Raw genomic sequence first — 21,648 nt, forward strand, 5'->3', positions numbered from 1 at the left:
TACAGCAACTGTTAGGAGAGCCCTCAGTTATCTGTTCCTCGTGTTTGCTTGAAAGGGGAACTGAGTTTGGAAGGAACTTTCATGGGACTCCCTGTGCTCCTCCTACTTTATAAATCATTACCCACTATTTCTGTAAATCACTCTGAACCAGGTAGTCAGCAGAGTCAGAGCGCCAGAGCACTCAGGCACAATGGAGGAACCAACCGACAGATTCACCAAGAAGAAAGTTGCAGTAGTTGGCGGGGGGTTGGTAAGAAAGGAAAACAAAAGTGACGTATTTAACCCCTAAATCTTGTCCTTTATTTCCATGACTGCATTTGGTCTCTGTCTTCCTTCAAAGTGAGTCAGTAAGGTATTTTTTTTAATGGAAAGAAGCAGATCATCTTTTTTTTATGCATTTACCAGTGTGGAAAAGAGGAAACAAGTTAACAAAGAGTGTGTATTATGGCTATGCCGCATAATGTTGACACAGTCATTGTACAGATTTTGAACAGCTTGTGAAATCAGGCTGCATAAATAAAATGTGATTGATTGATTTTGGTGGATGTCTGTCCTTCACCCCACAGGTTGGGGCGCTGAATGCCTGCTTCTTTGCCAAAAGAGGCTTTGATGTGGAAGTCTTTGAAACTCGGGAAGGTAGCTTCAATTAATTCCTTATTTTAAGGAATAACCCATTAATAAACATTACCATAATCAATATCCACACAAGAAATGCGACTTTTCAACTGATAACCACACATTTTACAATGCTAAGATTAACACTTTGTCTGATTCTGCTCAGATATCCGACAAGCCAAAGTGGTGAAGGGTAGAAGCATCAACCTGGCTCTGTCTCACAGGGGCCGCCAAGCGCTGAAGCATGTTGGGATGGAGGACAAGGTATGTTAGTAAAATACACTTATAATATAATATTGAGGAAATAAGATAAGATTTCTCTCTGGATTGCAGGGGCATATTGGCCCTAGCTTTGGTATTGGAAGAAACAAAAACGTTTGAAGGTTATATACAGGGATAGGGAGTAACAGTTTACATGTAACTCGATACAACCAAAGTTAACTTCATTCCCTTACAGGGAAAAAATCTGTTTTTAATTCAGGAGGTGAACCTATATGTTCCAGAAACAGCTTAACTGCGTGTATTAAACTAAAATAAATACTAAATACTGCCTGAATATGCTTAATGAAAGGCATGTTTTCCTATAATTACAATCTCTAAGCAGAGGACACATTTCTGAGACTAAATATCTTGTTTTTTCACAATGTTGTGTTAAAAAACATCTTATTGATCTTTCTTTTCTATTAGCTGGGCCTCAGGGAGTCTGTCCACCAGGATGTATTGCTTTATCCACTCAAAATGTTTTATTCTGGCGCCAGCAGTCCTTTTTTGGGTTCTATGTTCGCTACACTGAGCATGTTATGCACACTTGAGAAGTCTGCATCAGACCCTTTTTCTTCACACTTGCATGACTTTTCAGCACGACATAACAAGGCTTGTTTTACAACTTTTTGGAGGGCAGAGAGTTGACATTTATTAGCTTGACTGTCCCTGCAGGACAGCCTATGTAGAATGAAACATCAGTTTTTATTCTACATTAATGTCGTTTAAAAGTTGGACCCACCTGTTTCATCCTTTTTCCTCAGATTGTCTCCCAGGGGATCCCTATGCATGCGAGAATGATCCATTCCCTAAGTGGGAATCAGACCCCGATCCCTTATGGAAAGAAAGGCCAGGTAAGTCCTTGCTAGAGTGTAAAAATCATGCAAAACACACAAAGATGCAGAATCACTGCCAATTACTAAAATCATTCACAGGAAGGCCGCACAATTTTTCAAATAAATCCAATATTAGACAAATTCATATTAAAAACACAGAACAATGTTTTTTATTTAATCTTTATCAAAGTCTCATTGAGAGCAGAAGTGGAAGAAGTACTCAGATCTTGTACTTGAGTAAAAGAAGAAGTACCAGAGTGTAGGAATACTCTGTCACAGTAAAAGTCCTGTATTCAAAATGTTCCTCAAGTAAAAGTATAAAAGTATAAGCATCAAAATGTACTTAAAGTAGCGACAGTAAAAGTAGTCATTGTGCAGATTGGTCCATTTCAGAATAATATATAGCTCAGCTCCCTGAGTTTCAGCTCATATTGCTGCTGGTTCAAGGCAACAGGAGCAGCAGAACTAAACGCCCTTCACGCCAGCTCATGGTGACTTTGTGGACAGTTAGTCAAAACAAGTCCTTCTAGTGAAGCCATTTGGTTCTGAAGGATATCTGTAGGTAAGGAGGAAGAAAAACACCAGAAATAGCAGATATGTCAATGATTGAGTCTACGGGTGTAAGGTCAGACCATCCAATCTTAGGCATTTAGAAGAGGCATTCATACAACATCACCACAGTCTAGCACAGACATAAGGGTTGCAGCAAACTTAATTTACTAGCTAACGTTCTAATGACCTTTTAGTAGATATTATATCTTATAAGGTTAGATTACTATTTACATGGTTATTATTATATCTTGTCAATTTGACTTTCTGGTAATGAAGGCCTGCTACATTATCCCATTGCTGCCCAAAGACTATATGATATATAAATACCAGAACCTTTACTTTTATTCGTCTCAAGTCTTTGAATCTTGGAATTTTGGAAAGCATGTCACTGTTAAAGGTTGTCAACTTTAGAACACATTAAAAGTACCACTTCCTGCCACCATATTTAAATGTCACGGTTGTGTTTGTGTAGCTGTAGTGGAGTTGTGTTTAATGCAGGTTGTTTTCCTTTCAGTTCATTCTGTCAGTGGACCGAGCCAACCTGAACAAAGAGCTGCTAACCAGTAAGAACATTAAATGTTTGTTTCTACTATACTTTCTATTGGAGCTTTAACATTATTTTAAAGGTTTGTACTGAAATGACCACATTTTAGCCAAATCTGAATATGATTTATATTCAAATATACACATTGTCTAAAGGAAAATGCAAACTTGTCTTACTTTAACTCTCTTAAAGACATTCTCCCCATTTTATGTCTCTCCCATGCATGAATAACCAACTGTGTCACTTTTACGTAAAAGTTCCGACAGCAATCACACCATCATTTTTATCACTCTTTCAAAGGCACCATTCCAGATATTTTGAGATGAAATTAAGGTATAGTCAGCAGCAGCAGGACAAGGGGATACATGTACAAAGAAGGAGCAAAAGAGAAAATTCTTCTTTGTCTACCTTCTTAAAGCTTGACTATGGAACACGAGTCTATTAATGTTATTGAACTTTTAAAACAATTGTACCCTCCTGGTGTGACTGGGACAAAACAAAGTTTACAATAAAAAAAAGGAGATGTTTTCTTCATATTTATTGCTACGTTCTTCTGTTATTAGTAGGGATAGGCGTTTTGTCTTTCGGATAACGGGTCATTGGACAAGAGGGCAGTCAGATCAATGGGACTATTGTTGGATAAATTTGATAGTCAAAACAATAGGCAATCCTACAATGACTTTACACAGGCGCAAGAGATGGCTAACCCTGACTTCAGCTGTGTTTGTTGGTTCCGCTCAGGAGCAGTGTTAGACTAAAATCTAAAAGTCTGACAGCTCTCAAGGGCTAAAAGTTGCCAGTATGAAATTGGCCTTAAAGTATACAAGGGACTTTGAAATTCCACAAAGTAAACGTTGTTACAACAAGCCTAAATCCAGGACAGGAAGTGCAGTGTGAGCTGTAGAGCCTTGAGTTAAGGTTAACACCGAACAAACTGAAACTTTGAGTTAAATGAAGTGTATTATGTCAACATTTCACACAACTGTATTAGGTTAGGTGAAAGCAAAAATATTAAGTTGAACCTAATACTTTTTATTTGAACTTAATATTATTGCTTTCAACTACCGTAATACAGTTATTTGAAATCTGTTGACATAATACATTTAATTAAAGTCAACTTTTGAGTTTTTCAATGTGTGTATGTATCAACAGTATAAAAAGACCTTTAAAATCTTTACTGAGCAACCGTGCTTTATAATTATAGAATGAGATTTTTCCAAAAGTTCACCCTCAACTGAAATTATAAATTAAACGCTGACCTTGATTAAATGTATCATGTCAACAAATGTTCCATGACGGTATTAGGTTAGTTGAAAGCAATAATATTAAGTTAAACCTAATATTTTTTATTTAAACGTGATATTATTGCCTAAAACAATTACCGTATGTGTAATCTGTTGACATAATAAATCTAATTGAAGTCAGTGTTTCAGGTTTTTCAGTGTATTCTATTAATAAATGTCCTTAAATTCTCTGAGAGCCTTAACCTAGATTAAACCCTCAATCTTTAATAAACTGAATATTGTGACAAACTCTCTCCTAACACGAATTGTCCCACATTAGGTTGTTAATCAGCGTGCTCAGCCTTATCGACCGCAGATACTCTCTGTGTAATCACGTCTGGGGATTTGTTTTTCTTTCTACGCCTAAGGGATTTTGCCTTATGTTAAATGAAGTGAGACAGCGAGAGTCTGTCTTTATTTATGCATGCTGATTGAAGACATCATTCTTATCAGGGCCAATCCAGACTCCTGGAGTGAAGAGGAGATTTTGACAACCTAAACATGGGTTTTTAACAAATGAATACACACTGACTTCTTCTGTTGTGTGAGCATGAGTTTCTTATCAGTTTGAAGTCATTCCACTCCATCAATATGCTGACGGTCTGTGTCCTTATTGCACTTTATTAGAATGTTATGGCTCTCTGTGCTTTTTAACAAGATATTTCCTGTCTGATTAACCTGCTGGTGTTATGACATGCTTGTGTCTGTGATATAAGCTCCTTTGTGTAACATGTTTATCCGACAGAGGCAGAGACATATCCAAACACGAAGCTGAACTTTGACCACAAACTCAAGGATTGGAGTCCTGAAACAGGGCTAATGACCTTTACCAGGTAAATAATTACCAATAGCACACACACACATAAAGTAATCCAGGAGGAGGATCTGCATTGTTTTAACGCAATCTTTATTTATCATGTCCTCCTCTTTGTTACATGTTAACATATGTTGCCTTGTACATGTTGACTACCAGAGCTCTGAGGGGGTGATGAATTCATCACCTTTGAAGCTGCTCTGCATGACCTTTCAGCAGCTCTGTAATTGGTAGTCCTTGAGCTAAATGTCACACAATGTATAACCCAATTAACACTGAAACACCTCCAGGTCTTTGCAGGTGAGGAAATTAGCATGCAGTGAAACAGCAACCGTTAGTCTGATCAGAGAGTAATTCAATTAAAGTCAGACTTCTCTCAAAAAAGGCATTTGATGTTAATGTTTTCATTTCTATATATTTTTCATCTTCGTGTTTGGTAATCAAACCTACTTAAAAATGTGCGTCAGAATGAGTCACTCTGCATTCATTGCCGAGATGAAAAAACACTTAAATTCACTTTAATTAAATCAAGTGTGTGTGCTAAGGATCCAAATGTCAACCCGGTGTGCACTTGACACTGATATAATTAATAAAACATTGCAAAAGTACACAAGCAGTGTGTTTGCATGTGGGGATTGGAACAACACCCCTTTGCCTTTTGTTTTCTCCACTGATAATGCAACCTAAACAGCAATGCATCAGATTTTCTCCACCTGAAGGTTAGCCTATAGGGTACTTCATCATCTTTTCTCCACTTGACCACTTGCTAAAGAACACTTGATCAACGTTTGTTTACTGGAAGGGCACCAAAGGGGGCACTAAATTACATTTTCTCCACTAAGAGGGCACCATAGAGGGCACGGTTTTACATTTTTCTCTACTTGAAATGCACCCTGAAGAGCACTGCATCAAACATTTTTCCCCTTGAAAGGCTAGAGGGTTCTTCATCATACTGTATTTTCTCCACTCCATAGTTGTTTAGATTTTTCTACATCTTCTAATGTCCAGCAGAAAGCAACTTTACTGGCTGCAAAGAGGAGTTGGATTGTATAGAAGTACATGAGAAAATGAACCCTTACCCTGACGGTTCTTGGTCACAATTGCTAGCCTTCTTGTAGACATAGCAAATTAAGCATAATGTTCATTCTGTGTTAAAATAAGATTAGATATGATATACCTTATTGATCCCAAAATTGGGTTTTTTTCTTCCGTGACAGCAGCATAAAAAACAAGGCATTGCGCATAATTAGAAATTAAGTAGAAAATAAACAATTATAAAAATAAACATTTCTCAAATATAAAATAAAACAGAACTAAAGAGCAGAAAATATATACAGAGATACAAATCTCTAAACTATCTGACAATTAAAACACTACTTAAGGGCCATTTTACATATAACACAGACTAAAAGTAGGATAAAATAATGTAAGTTTGACAGAAACAGCTCCGTGGTCACAAAAAAAACGATATGCTAACTTGCTGCATATATTTAGGTTATGTTGGTCGTTATCTTCTTCTTCTTCCGTTGAGGTTCACGGTGGTTGCTATCCATAAGTATTACATTACCACCATATGCTTAACTGTCCTCACCTCATTTCACCTGTATAAACATGACGTGTGAAAAGGCCCAAAAAGAAAATGTGTGAATAGTTAACATCTGTAGCGATACATTTAAGAGTCGTGTTTCTGCTACATTCCTCAGGTTGGATGGGTCCAATGATCAGATCAAGGCAGACCTGATCGTAGGTTGTGATGGAGCTTTCTCCGCCATCCGCAAGCAGTTCCTCCGACGCAGCCGCTTCAACTACAGCCAGACCTACATCCCCCACGGATACATGGAGCTCACCATGCCGCCCATCAACGGAGAGGTCAGTCCTCTGCAGGGTCGTGAGGGTTACTCTAGAAATGTGTACAATCACTAGTTACCTGTAAAACATGTAATCAGTAAACTAATCGGAGTATCAAAATAATAAAGTAATGTAACCTGATTACTTTCCGTTACTTTTTAATTTACCTGACGAGAGAAAATAAATATCAATAAGATGTTTTTACTTAAGTGTATTACTTAAGACAACAGAACAATGTGACCTAAAGAAGAAACCAAGATTTTAAGGCTCAAAAATGATTTTATTGATAGGAAAACCTGTCTTTCATGAAGCATATTCAGGCAAAATACACCAACAATGAAACACATGAGCACATACTACAGTTAAAAAAGCAGGAATAAAATCTGAGCTGAAAAGAAAATGCTCCGTTTTAGTTTCATACACACAGTTAAGCTCACACACACATTCAACGAGCATATAGGTAAATGGACTGTACTTACATAGCGCTTTATCAGGTCTTTTCGACCCTTCAAAACACTTTACATACTACCTGTCATTCACCCGTTCACACCTCATTCATGCAGAGCAGTACACCTTGCTCTAGGGAAGCTAACACTCACACACCGTTGGCCATTGGAAGCAACTCAGGGTTAAGTATCTTGCCAAAGGATACATCGACATGTTGACTGCACGGGCTGGGATTGAACCCACAACCTTCTGGTTGAGAGGTTACCGCATTCCCTCACAGCCACATTCACCCAATACAGGTTCCCTTACTGAATTAAAAAAAGAACAAATGATCCACAGAAAGTGAAAACCATAAAGCAGATTCAGGCAGTGTAAACAGAACAGCTTAGATACAGTAGATAGATTAACATGAACATTAACACCAAATATATACTCAGCAGATCTTAATCAAACTAATACACAATTTTAAAAATACTGAATACCTTGGAATATTCTACAATAGACAATTTCACTTAGCAACAAAAATGTATAGACACACACTTCAGAAACAGATACATATACAGATTGGGTAATATATACATCACATTGTGCAAGTACAAATCTCCCCGGGAGCTGCTCTTTCTTACAAAGAATAAATCAAATCTGCTCCTTTTATAAAAAGCACAATATGCTCTTACAACAGGATATGGATAAAAAAATAAGTGCTTTGTTAAATCTTTACTTTAAAATGTGTTGTAACAGTGTAATCCTGCTATTAATCCCCCCCCCCCTTTTTAAAAATGTACCAGTAATCTGATTTAGTATTTTTTAATGTAACTGCAACAGTTACCCTTTTTATTGTATGCTAATAGCTTAATCCCACTACATCACTCCCCAAGCCTGCTGCCTCTGTACATCAAACTGTTATTTAAAGGTCCCCTATTATGCAAAATGCACTTTTTGCTGTCTTTTATATAAATATGTGTCCCCGGTGTCTAAGGAGACCCTCAAAGTGTCGGAAAACACAACCCTCTCTCTGTTCCTCCTTACCCACATCTCTAAAAACGGGGGTACAAATGAGCTAATCCAGATTTGCTGCTGATATGACGTCATAACCAAAATGTGGGCTGGCTTTACATTGAACTCCTGGCAACGTCCCGCCCACGTGACACGTGACACGTCCCAACCTATCATTGCAATATACAGAGGCGAGCTGAATCCCCTCCACAGCACCTCTGTGTGTCTGTGTGTTCAGCAGGATGTCTGCAGGAGGGACTTAGAGTTGTTGTAAATATAATACATATAACGTCTCTGTTCTAGTGGTAAACACTGAGAAGTGTTTCAGAAATAATGCTGGATGTGGTTTTGAACAAAATATGACGTTTAATCCCGGCAGCGTTTAGCTGAGTGTCTGTTAGAAACTTCTCTCTTCAGACAGAGAGCTGCATGATGCTGCTAAGGGGCGTGGCCAGCTTCAGCTCAAATTTAAAGCAACAGTCACAGAATCAGCACTTCAGGAACAGGGCTGAAATAGAGGGGGATGAGGCATGCTGCAATGGGCGGTCTGTTTGGTATTTTGAGCAAAACACTTCACAGACATGTTTTATATAGATATGCCCTACAATATATTGTTCAAATATAGCATAATAGGAGACCTTAAACTGAATGTTGTGTGATGCTGCTCGTGTTGGACTCTCAATTGTTTGACACCAATGTTTATTTTGTTTATTTTAATACATTTTTATCATCTTTGCCCCCAGTTCGCAATGAAGCCTAATTTTCTGCACATCTGGCCACGAAACACATTCATGATGATCGCCCTGCCCAATTTGGTGAGTGTCAATGTTATCTTAATCCCTCCTGAGTGTTATAGTTGGCTGATTCTCACTACTTTATGTTAATTGAACAATGTGTGCTTCATCATTGTGACTGAGATTCCATTTTTTGGCCACCACTGGCAGGAAAACAACAGCTTTCAGGAGATTTGAGCACATGACTGACCTCTGGGATGTCATCGTAGTTAATTAGCCTTATTCACACATCATTGCCACCGGGGGCTTTCTCATTGGAAATATGCTGATCACACTTCCCCTTCCCATCAGTCTCTGTGTGAAAGACATCGCTCTGACTCCTCTGTCCTTCTTAATCCCAGAATGTTTTTTTCTGCAAGTCTGACTCAGCATAATAGTGAGACAAGGGTAAAGCAGTTGGCTTTGGTGTGCACCATAGTTCCCATTAGGGCTGACATACAAACACTAACTCATCCTTGCTGCTGTGGATACCATGGTAACGGAGACAGTGCTGAAAGGTCCTAAGGGAGGACTTTGTGATCTTGATCGATAAAACCTGCTCAGACGGGCAGAAAATGGCACGCCCACAACCTCAGTGCACTTCATCCACCACACTCACAGGAATCTGGTTATTATTATTATACTGGAAGATCCTAAAACAAGCTCAGCATGGAAGTCCATTAAAGTAATAGTCTAGTTGCCAGCTTTGATAACCCGGAAATGTTGAGTACCCCAACATTTTATGTTAGAAAAGTATAGTACGGGTCCCCTGTACAAAGAAACTGACGCTAGCTTGATACGTTGGGCAATTTGCACGATTGGCATAAGTTGCATGAATTAGCTGATGCAGACACTGAAGGTTAAAAATGGCTTGGCTGCTGTTGACAATTTTGGACTGGTTTGGTTTTGGAGTTAATTGAGGATGCTGAATCCATTCATGCCATTTTAAGGATCCGAAGAGGCAGTTTTGAATCCCCTAAACAAATGTAATCAGCCAACAAATGTGACCACTTTCTGGTTGTAAGTGCCATTTTGATCGAGGAAATGTCAGAAATTGATTCAACATCTCAGTAACCCCCAAAACTTGTCCCAATCCACCAAGCCATTTTTATACTATTGTCTGCATATGCTAATTAATGCAAATTAATGCAACTTGTGCCAATTTTGCAAATTGCCCAATATATGCAAGTTAGCATCCTACTGTTTCCATGTAGACCCCTACTAAACATTTGTATCATAATCCTTGGAGTACTCAACATTTCCGGGTTCACTATAGGACCCAACAATGTACAGTATACAACAGGATGTAGCATTCATCAGTCTTTTCCTGTAGATTAAATGTTGACCTTAGAATTACATACATTTACGTTTTATCCAGTTTTCATCTGGATAACAAGGACATATCGTTAAACCAGGAGATATCATATCATGATATGTAATGTTCTATGAACAGCAAGGTGGTGTAACTAATTACATTCACTCGAGTACTGTACCTGAGTAAAAAATTGAGGAACAATTACTTTACTTTTCACATTATGCATCTTTATACTTTTACTCCGCTACATTCATTTTACAGATTTAGTAACTGGTGCATTACAGATTTAGGTTATTAATACAAAATATAAAACGATGCACATTATTATATATCGTTATAGGCTAAGCAACCCAGTATTGTAAATAATATCCAAATAAACCCCACCTTTACCAAGGGCAACATTGAAGTGATGAACACATTAATGCACCAATCATTTAAAAAAATAAATATTACAAAATAGAAGTTTTACTTTTGGAGCTTAAAATCTTTTTTAATGCTAATACTATTTTATGTTTACTTAAGTACAATTTTGAATGCAGAACTTACTTGTAATTGAGTATTTGTAGCTCTACTATTACTACTTGTTATTTAAGTAAATTATCTACGAGCACTTCTTCCTCCTCTGTCTAAAGGTATGAAAGAGGTTGTTGATATTGAGGACTTTACATGACATTTCTTGCATTAAATCTTATGCAATGGCACATCTTTGTAGTTTTCTTTGCAAGTCATCTAGAAATGTATTTGAATTTGCTTTAGGGGACACCAATAAGCACGTCTGTCTTTGTGTACATACAATCACCACCAAGTAGATTGTTTTAATTGAATGTGCCACAATGGATCCGAGTGTTAACTATCCTGTGCACTTGTTTTTTTTCATTATTTTATTCAGGACAAGACATTCACCTGCACCCTGTTCATGCCCTTTGAAGAGTTTGAGAAGATCACCACAGGAGATGAAGTCATCGAGTTTTTTCAGAAATACTTCCCGGACACCATATCTCTGATAGGAGTGTAGGTGACTTCCTAACCTCCCCCTCTCTTTCTTTGTTCACGCTCTCTCTCTGCAGCCTTACTGTCACATGGGTTTGTTTGAATGTTAAGCAAACCTTATGTTGTTGGTTAAACGCTCTCTGTTACATGTAACACCCTTGAGGGACTCCGCTTGAAACAGGATGTTGCCGTAAATTGAGAACACAATCTCCAAACTGCTCTTGTCCCCGACTGAGGACTTTTACCTCTCAATGTGAGGCCTAGTCATAGCGCCAACGAGCATGGCAATGCACTGCAGTGTCATCCCTTCCCACCAACATATGTTGTCAGTAACAGAGAGATAGACAAAATATTGGAAGGTGAGAGGCCCAATTTAGATCCAGCTTAAAAGTCAGGACCTCTTTTCCAACACGTCAAGGCAGCATTGGAAGTTTTTACAGGTTGAAAAAGATTGTAATATTTAATTATGAGAACCGCATCCGTGACAATTTTGAGCAGTGAACGAAGCGCTACCGCCCAGTCGGACTGACAGTGGTATCTTTTATTTTTCAGATGACCCAACCCCTATCCATGAAGCCCTGTTTTAATCTCCACCTTCATCCTTTAACATTTTGACAGCTTGTTGCTGAATCAGGGCTTTGCATCTGTGGTGAACCCACATTTGGCTCCGTTTTAGCTGAGGCTAGAACATTTTGAGCAATAATTTAAACTCCATGCTTAAATGTTCAAACACTGTTGTTGAGAAACTCCCTCTGGAGGAAACTTGGGGATTTTTGCCTTTGCAGACCATTTATATGCATTAAAACCTATATAACAGACTACATGAAAGGGAAAACCCCAATAAGCATAATAGAGCCTCTTTAAGGAACATTTACTGAGTTTACTTTATTTTGAGTGCACATCCATTAAAATAACGAGAGAATGCTTTTGTTCTTCTGTTTCTCTGTTTAACTATTTTGAGTCACAGCTTATTTTGATGCAACATATTTCTAGCGAAGCAAAAATGAGAATTATAGCACTAAAACAAGTTCCTAACTGTTTTATTTCTACTCGCAGTGATGCTCTCAAGAGGGATTATTTCCGATTGCCCGGGCAGGCCATGGTGTCTGTTAAGTGCTCCCCGTATCACATTGGGGATAAATGTGTCCTCATGGGCGATGCCGCACATGCAGTGGTGCCTTTCTACGGGCAGGGGATGAATGCTGTAAGTAACACTCACTCAATCAAGGACAACAAAAAGGCAGAAAAGAGCGAAATAGAAACTCATCCGTACATTTGTAATTAATAGGGCTTTGAGGACTGCATTGTGTTCGACGAAGTAATGGAGCAGCTCAATGAGGATTTCAGTAAGTACTTTTTAAATGAGCATGGATTAAATGAGACAGAGGATTTCATAACAAAGTGTGGCCCTTTCCCTTTGCGTGTCCACCCAGGTGCTGTTCTGCCTGAGTATACCAGAGTGCGAGTTCCAGATGATCACGCCATTGCAGACCTGGCCATGTACAACTACATTGAAGTAATGCACATTTATTTAATATGTCTAATTTTAAAGAAGATCCGAACTGATGTGGGCCAGTCAACCAAAAACTTTGACCATGTTAGCGTTGACCTTTGGACTTCATAACAGCTGTATGAGTGGCGCAAGCTAGCAGGTGACACAACCATAGAAATGAACTTAACTAACTGTTTCTTTGGATGTCAGTGGTTAGATCCCCATGTTGATGCGTCCTTTGGGCAATTATAGCAGATATGAGACTGCTAAATGTGATCAGGCAAACATTAGCCCCATGTGTTAACATCAAGCCATGCTACCACCATGTAGTTTGTTTATATCAGTAAATTAGTTATTTAGTGTTACTGTTTTGCTTCTCATTGTAGTTGCGCTGCTCTCCTTGTGGTCCTTTTGCCACTTTTAGTCATTTTAAGTGTCTTTGTGGTCATTTTGAGTCACTTCCTGGTTGGCAGGTGCCTTTTGGCTGACATTATGTAGCTAAAGACGACGGGGTGTTGACACGTTGGGGCCCTGGTCTTGTCCTGGTAGGCCCGTTCACTACCCATAAATGGCCATTCACTATTAGAGGAAAGTCAGCCTGGGTTCTGGGTGTAAAAATGTACATCCGACAGGCAGCCAGTTCCCTAACAATGTGTCCAATAAAATCCAGGCATTCAAAAAGTTATTAAAGAGTAAAGGACATTGCAATATGAATGACAGGTGGTTCACGTCACTAAACACTTGTTCTTGTTTGGTTTTGTAGATGAGAGCCCATGTCAACTCAAAGTGGTTCCTTTTCAGAAAACATGTCGATAACCTCCTCCACTTCTTCATGCCAAACACAATAATTCCACTTTACACGATGGTAAGTGTCCTAGTGAAAGAAATGATCAATGTCAACACAAGAAGATGTTATCATTGCTGTACTTTACTGTCTCCAGGTCACTTTCACCAGGACAAGGTACCATAAGGCTGTGGACCGCTGGCATTGGCAGGACAACGTAAGAAAATCTGTCTTTGTTTTAGACTCTTTTATTTCATCTTTACTGCACACCATTTTATTTTAGGATATATTTCCAGCGGTGGTGTAATCGTAGATAATTTAAGGAAAATTAAACATTGGCTTTAATTAAATGTATTCTGCCAACAGGTTCCACATCATTGTATTCGGTTCGTTGAAAGCAATAATATTAAGTTGAACCTAATATTTTTTTATTGAAACCTAAATTGATTGCTAACCTAATAATACAATTATGTGAAATGTGTTGACAAAATACATTTAATTAAACTCAACATTTCAGTTTTTTCAGTGTATGTTCTTTTAATACTCAAGTACAAGTCCTGAATTTAACATTAGCATATCATGTGCTTCATATGTAAAAAGTAACTGTAACTGTATTTGCCTCTTATTGCAGTCCAGAATAATAATAAAGTAGCATTTAATGAAAATACACACGAAGCTTGAGAACATTACAGAAGTACAGTATTTAAGTAAATGTTCTTGGTTGTATTCACTGATCACTGATTTCATACCTTAAGAGGACATATGCACATTTGTAGGTTCATAAACACTACACTGTAACACACTACAGGAAAGGGAAAACTCAAAAACCGTAATAGGTCTTCTTCATATACTTTGTTTTTTTAAACTGTATTCCCAAATACAGATTTGCAGCAAAACAATCTGTTCTCATTTCAGTTGTTAGGACATCATGAGACGGTTAGTCCTTGGTACTGTGTTAAACTGTCTGATGACCTGATGTCTTCTGCAGTAATGGTCCCCTGTCAGAGGGACAGGGGGACTTTACAGCCTCTTTGGTAAATTGTTTCGACTCTGTGGAATTTTTTGGGCAAAGGGCAAGATAACCTCTCCTTTGTTTGTGGAAATAAACTATGAGCAAACAGAAAATGCTACATTTTAGTTTAATACAAACTATTTTATGAACATATAGGTTCACATACTGAATTAAAAACGGAACAAATGAACCAAAGAAAGAGAAACCATAAAGCAGATTCAGGCAGTAGGTGTATAGATTAACACTTAAAGTATTAGCCTACAGAACAGAACAACTGACAGAGGAGAGAGAACATCTGATCCTTTACAACAAACACTATGCTCTTTTTAGATTCTTTGTAACATTGTAATCCTGAGAGTAATCCCACATTTTGAGAAATAAACTGTAATCTGATAACATCTTTTTTACGTGAGGGAATACAGTAACCTTTGCATCCTGATTACATAATCCAGTTACATGCAACCCATTACCCCCTATGCCTGAGATCTGTTAAAGAGACAAACATAACGGTATGTCTAAGAGGATGTTGGAGTTTTAAGGTCAATGATACTGTAGGGGAGATAAGTGAGTACACAACAGCACAAAGAAAATGCATTATACCAATTTATACACAAAACTAGGTTTATTTTTAGTCATAATAGCACACATTATCATACCGTACATAGGTATTCACTTTTCCATAAAACTTTGAATTTGTCCAATACAGTTTGATATAAATATACTAAGATCCATTACTGCTCAGAAATATGCATTTGTTCTTGGAAACTTTATTTTTTACATGTTCAGTAAAATGTGGTATAGGTTACACCAGCAGTGAATTGAGATTCATTTATTGGTACTATTGTAATACAGTATCATGTGACAGTTCATTTCTAAATGAGGTTAAAAAATAACAAATATGTTGTGCTTAATGCTTTCGAATGACTAATGTTCCTCAACAACATCTGTTTGTGTGCAACTGATAAAACTGAACCCTATAGAATTAAGAAAATGTATGGATGTATTTTTCACAGGTGATAAACCGGGGCCTGCTGTTCGGTGCTACAGGAGCTGTTTTGGGAGGCTCCTACCTTCTCATTAAAAACCCTCCTGATATCAACAAGCTCATCATCCCCGCTGAGAAAATGTGGGACAGGCTCGTGTCCCTCTGGACTTCCTGAGCACCGGCTCGGATCCGACAGAAAAGTGCAAAGAGTGCAGCAAGGAACAACAGAAATGAGAGAATCCATTCTGTGAAAAGAGTTCGATTGAATCCTCTTATAACCACAATGAAGGCTCTGCCAGCCTGGCAAATACATGTTGGTTAATAGCGACTGTCCTAACCTAACTACTAGAAGTCAGAAAGATATATAATTATATAACATTTATTCGCTGCTTAACTGATTGTGTTACTACAAATTCCTAACGTTTTTGAATATTTCCATACCATGATTTTCAATTTGAGAACAACCATTCCCTAAATAGCTAATAAACTCCCCACTGTTACTGAGATCTTTCATCATCATTGAATTTATGCAGAATGAGGGACTTCTTTTACGTCTACAATTTAGGCCACTTGGGGGGGCCGTAGAAACAATGTACAGTATGAAACCATATTCAGTTGTGGAACATGTTAGCAACTTGGTCATTTATTTGGAGACCTGTTTGTGTCTACTTGAAGAATTTACAACAAATTCCCATTTTTTTAGCTCCGGGTTCAGTCTTTTAATCCTTAAACAAATATCTGGATCTTTAGGTGCTCTTGTTCTATCAACAGTTGCTTACAGTGGTGTGCGGTGCTTAAAGTACAGATGCCTTTATAGAGAGTCGGATAATTGCTGCCAGACCCACTAACAGCAAACCAGAACAGTGCATTTGTGGGTGGAACAGCAAATCATAAAGCTGAAACTCAACATATTAATTTTCTGTAAAGCTGAGGAGAGCTGCTGGTTCAGGTTTTAAAATAGGTTTTTCTTTAAATCTGCCATGTATGCCCATTGAGATATAAACAAATGTTTTAGCATAAAAGTACAACCAACAGACTTAGAACAGAACAGCAAAAAGTCAGAAGTACATCAGAAATGTCACATAAAAAACAAGTAACTTCAAACAAGCTGCTAGGCTCTGGACGTACACGTGGGTTCTTTCCTAATCCATTTTTGAATTGTTTCAACCGATATTGTTATTATATAAAAATATTGTGATGTATTGGAAACACCTTCAAGCTGAGTTAGTGGACTTTGTCTTTATATTTAGTTCAAGATGAGACAGGTTAGACACTTTAGGGGACAAGAAGAGACACTTGACAGTCCCCTAAAATGTCTGACCTTGACTGAACTGACTTGTATCTTTTCAAAGTTTGCCAGTAGAGAGGGTTTTCCCATTCTTCTTCTGAAAAAGGGGTTTTCTTTATACGTCTGTAGAAATCTGAAATTCATACTCATCCTGCGCAAGATGTCACCAATGACACCGATCTTTGTCTTATGGGCAAACAGAGACTGATTGACATGGAAACATAACAATTCCACCACAAAGGGGACTTGTCAGTACGGAGAGCGAGAGTTAGCATTAACTTAATGAATGTTTGGACAGAAAAAGAGAAGGTATTAGATCAGGGGTGTCCAAACTACGGCCCGGGGGCCAAATGCGGCCTCGCAGGCCATATTGAATTGGCCCTCTGCAAATTCCAAATGTATAATGGAATATGGCCCACAAATTAAACTTTTGCTTGTCTTCTATTGTACTTTTCAAAATGTTAAAATATATGACACAGTATTCATGAGTTAATAAACCCAATTTGAAATAAATGTATTCATTTCAAATGTCAAACATTTTCTAACAAATCCCAATAACTTATTTCCATAACAAGCTTCAAATGTAACCTTCATATTTGCTCTTATTATAAGCAATCTGAGGCTTCTGTTTTAAGGAAGGAGCTGCCAACAAAATAAATGAAACCCTAAAAAAAGAGGGGATGTAGGCGGTTTTTTAACTGAGGCAATATTCACCTCTATAAGTGACCCTCGGTGAAAAAAGTTTGGAGACCCCTGTATTAGATGTTAACCGGACCCTGGATCTTCCCTCCTTACCTATCCAACGATCCCAAGATAGAATTGTATGTTTCACCACATTGCTGTCATCCAATATCAGTTGAATCCTACAACGCAAAGAAGCTAATACATAAAAGACGCTAACTTCTAAACCCGATATACCTGTTAGTCGCTCATTTTGGTGTGCCAAACTTGTATGGCTAAATTTCCTCTGACTGAGAATCTAGTTTATGCTGAAACTCATTCAGCAATGGATTAAGAACTAACAATAAGATGGTAGATTTTGGAAGTATCCAACCAAGAAAACAAATGCTGCTAATCTTAAAAGTAGCAAGCATCATTATCTCCAATTGTAGAAAAACGTTGCCAACCCTGACAGCATGTCTCAGTGTCTTCAGGCTTCTCCAAAGCCAATCCTTCTTAAATTAGCATTATGAACATTAACGATGAACATTCCTACTGTGAGTAATCACAGCTTTTAAGCTAGCAGCTAACATGTATACAGGCATGTCTGATGTCCAATTATTTCATTCAGGGCAGGATACAATTATTAGCAAGCTTTAATAAAGTTCTAGAAACCGGATTGATAAGTGAAACGTCTCCAAGGATTAAGGGTTTTATCAGCGATGGACAGCCATTCATCAAGTCTATTCATAGCTGACAGGCCAGGATGTTATGAAAGGAGTGGCTCACTGAGGTCTCGCTCTCATCGCCTCTTATATAATTACACTCCTGTAGTCCTCATCTGTGGTGATCCACCAAATGTCATTTCACAGTTCCTGCTATCGCCAATCCGGAGATTAATTGAAAGGAGATTAGTTACATAAGACAGGTAGCTATAAATAGGATCTCTTTATTGAATCAATACTCAATAATGTCAGTTTGCTAGTTAATAAGCTAAGGCCTGTTTTTGTGGTTTTACAGTTGGGTACCAACCAAAACAATCATCACATACTCAGTTCCATTAACCCTGCTAACAACTCCACACGGTTCTGCAGTTGTCAAATGTGGCATTTTCAACAACTCATTGTGAAGAAATACATATTACAGGTTGTAACTACATCATTATATCACCATAGCTGATGGTAACTCAGGAAGTAATACTATCTGCTACACAGACAACACAGTGTAAGGAGGTTCAGCTGAGGTCTTGGGCTGACAATTACATATTTAAAAGTACTTTTAACAAGTTCATAACTGTGTATATACGAAGAAATATCTAAGGAGGTTAGACAGGGTTATTTTGGTTTGATTTAGGTCCTAAGGCAAAGTGATGGTGGGGTGAGAAGTCCAGTCCTTGCGGATCAGAGGGGCCTGATTTGAATGACATTAACCTCCGCAGGGTCTCTAGCCTTGGAGGTCACATCCAGTTGGTGTAAATTATTGCTAGTGATGATAAAGACAATGGAGGAGGAGCTGAAAGTCACCCTCTTCTTAGGTCGGTTTCTCCTGCCGTAGTTTCCGGACATGACGATGGGTCGTATGGGGCGTTGGACCGGAGCAATGGGGCGCTCTTTGATGCTGTGCTGCAACCAAGAGAACCGCGAGCACAGCAGCTGCAGCAAACAGCGCCGGAACTGTGAGGGGACAGCAAGATTAAAGGATATGACTCAACAAAGGGATGAAATATCACCCTTTTCTCACTCCGACACAGTTTAAGACCTACACAAACAATGAATGAATACTGTACATGGGTTTCATTCCATAAAACAGCTTCTTCTTTTCTTTCTTTGCATAAAGGGGATTGTTGGAGGGAAAATATGTGAAATGTGTAAATTATGGAATAATTATACTTATATATATATAAGATTCAATTCTAAATAAATCTCTTTCTACTATTTGGCAGATTTCTCATTAAGTAGCCTACCTGTGGCTAAATAAGGTAGGCACTACTTTGGGTAAAAATCCTCTGACAAAAGCTAAAAAAAAATCCAATTTCATTTTACAATAACAACAAAAGCCTTGATTTTTCTACCTTAACCACAAACTTGAGCAGCACCAGAGGAAAACAAATCACTTCCCCTATTTGAGATGACATTGATTTGTCCTATTGAATTCTCAATTCAGCTGTAGTCACTGGAGGGAAAATAATTGGCGGAACACACAGGAAGGTTGCCAATCAGAACTCTCTAGCAAAAAACGGAATATATTCAAGATGCAACACATTGGCTCTGCAAACATCATTGGATGGTTTTATTGACCTTACAGGCTGCACAGAGCAAGAAGGAGAGCAGAGAGTCCCATATTTGCAGGGTTTGCTATTATTTACAGAACTTTATGACGACCAACCTTTCTGCTCATGAACACGTAGATGAGGGGGTTGTAGGCCGCGCTGGACTTGGCAAAGAACGAGGGGATGATAGCCACTACGGGAGAGACCATGCTCTTTCTGCCGAAGGCTTCTATCATGGACACCACAGCGTAGGGCGTCCAACACACCAGGAAGCAGGAGATCATCAGGAAAAACATAACGGCCACCTTCTTCTCGTACCGCAAGATCCTGATGATCTGAACTGTCTGAAGGTCTTCGATGGAGCGCAGCTACAAGGAACAGGAGAGAAAAAGACAAGAGGGGATTTTGGCCGTACAATATCAAAGGCTGACCTAATTGGTTTTCCATTTAAGTTTTGTGTTTAACTGTAGTTTTTCCCCATATATGACTATTCAAGTATACGCACACTGAAACTGAAACATTGACTTTGATTAAATGTATTAATATGTCAGCAGATTTCACAACTGTATTAGGATAGATGAAAGCAATCACTGAACGTAATATTATTGCTATAAACTAACCTAATACAGTTATGTGAAATCTGCTGATATTTAACTTACGTCAACGTTTCAGTGTTTTCAGTGCAGATCATTATGGGTTTGACACATATGAATGAAGAAAAGTCTCTCAAAATGGTTTAATATCATTCTCGGGAACTAAAAAACTGGTTCCGAACCTTTTTGGCGAGAGGTCCTTTATAGCCCAATTCTGCTTATCTGTAACTCCCTCTCACAGGCTGCGCACATGTTTTAGCCTTAATCAGGTTTGAGTGTCCTGAAAAGCTAAAACCTTCTGTTTTTAATCTTCGTTCCTATCGTGTTAATGATTTTGCGACCTCTGATTTATCTTCTGATCCCTCTTGATCCCAAGATAGGAATAACCGATTCAAACGACCGTGAACAAATCCTAAGTTGTTTGAATATTTCCGTTTTTTACTGCCAACAAATGGCGAAAGGTGAAATTGGAAAAGAGTCATAAAGTCAGTGAAGTGCAATATCTAATTATAGTTTGCTAATAAAGTTGGCACTCTTTTCAGGAACTCCCTGATCACTCTTACTAAGCTTTTTATTTATATTCATGAATTCACAAGTTGTGTTTCTATTTCTGTTCTTCCTTTTCATGATCTGTTCCCATGTCAGGGTTCTAGGGTTCTCACGCTTTTCAGACGTCTGCAGTGAGATTGTCTGGTTTATTCAACACAGGCCGACTGCCTCTTTTTTATCAAGCCAAAAATATTCTGTAAGGTTCAGAATACTTCTCTTCGAAGATTTCAAGAGCAACTCTATGACGTGTGATGAGTCACTCCTCCCAAGAGTCTGAGGTGTTCAGGGAGATTTTGGGGGTTTGGAATAGATCAGGAATGAAACATAGCAACTACCAAACTGATACAGATTTAGTTTTACGGATTTATATGTTTGCTCACATAATATCCTGTTCACTTTCAATCTATACAAATAGAATGGAAAATATTGTGGCTCCACAAATTCTATCCGACACACTTTCTTCAGTGTTTTAACGTGAACACTTATTACCCTTGTTTTCACAGCCTGTTTACATGTCACATATGAACACACTGTCTGCTGTGACTGAAGACATCAGTGACACTTAAAGGCTTCACTTCTAAGGCACAACAAACAATCAGCTTTCACTGATTTTTACTCTTCAGGACACACCTGCATACACATAAGGGAGCCCATAATGGAAGAAGAGTGAGAGGCAGCACTTGGGGAGTGAAGTTAAGGAGTTTCTTTTCATCAAAATGAAAGCCCAGAGGAGTCTTTAACA

At 38.3% G+C, this 21,648-nt stretch overlaps 2 protein-coding genes across 2 annotated transcripts in view; one reads left to right on the top strand and one right to left on the bottom strand.

The window, feature by feature from the left end:
• On the top strand, positions 1–16,051 carry LOC134859138 (kynurenine 3-monooxygenase). Its single transcript, XM_063875475.1, has 15 exons — positions 1–250; positions 567–636; positions 782–879; positions 1,641–1,730; positions 2,779–2,827; positions 4,837–4,924; positions 6,609–6,774; positions 8,940–9,011; positions 11,174–11,295; positions 12,331–12,478; positions 12,563–12,620; positions 12,708–12,790; positions 13,530–13,631; positions 13,708–13,767; positions 15,576–16,051. Exons 1-15 carry the CDS (start codon positions 191–193, stop codon positions 15,720–15,722), a joined length of 1,413 nt encoding a protein of 470 aa, XP_063731545.1. The 5' UTR covers positions 1–190; the 3' UTR covers positions 15,723–16,051.
• Positions 14,781–21,648, bottom strand: part of opn3 (opsin 3) — a 13,781-nt gene continuing 6,913 nt past the window's right edge. Inside the window, exons 3-4 of the mRNA XM_063875477.1 lie at positions 19,881–20,132; positions 14,781–19,168 (exon numbers count right to left, since the gene is read on the bottom strand). Of these exons, the coding sequence (XP_063731547.1) occupies positions 18,896–19,168; positions 19,881–20,132 (525 nt within the window). The 3' untranslated portion in view covers positions 14,781–18,895. The remainder of the gene's footprint in view (positions 19,169–19,880; positions 20,133–21,648) is intronic.

The sequence above is a fragment of the Eleginops maclovinus genome, chromosome 22 (assembly GCF_036324505.1).
Source record: "Eleginops maclovinus isolate JMC-PN-2008 ecotype Puerto Natales chromosome 22, JC_Emac_rtc_rv5, whole genome shotgun sequence".
Taxonomy (NCBI): Eukaryota; Metazoa; Chordata; class Actinopteri; order Perciformes; family Eleginopidae; genus Eleginops; species Eleginops maclovinus.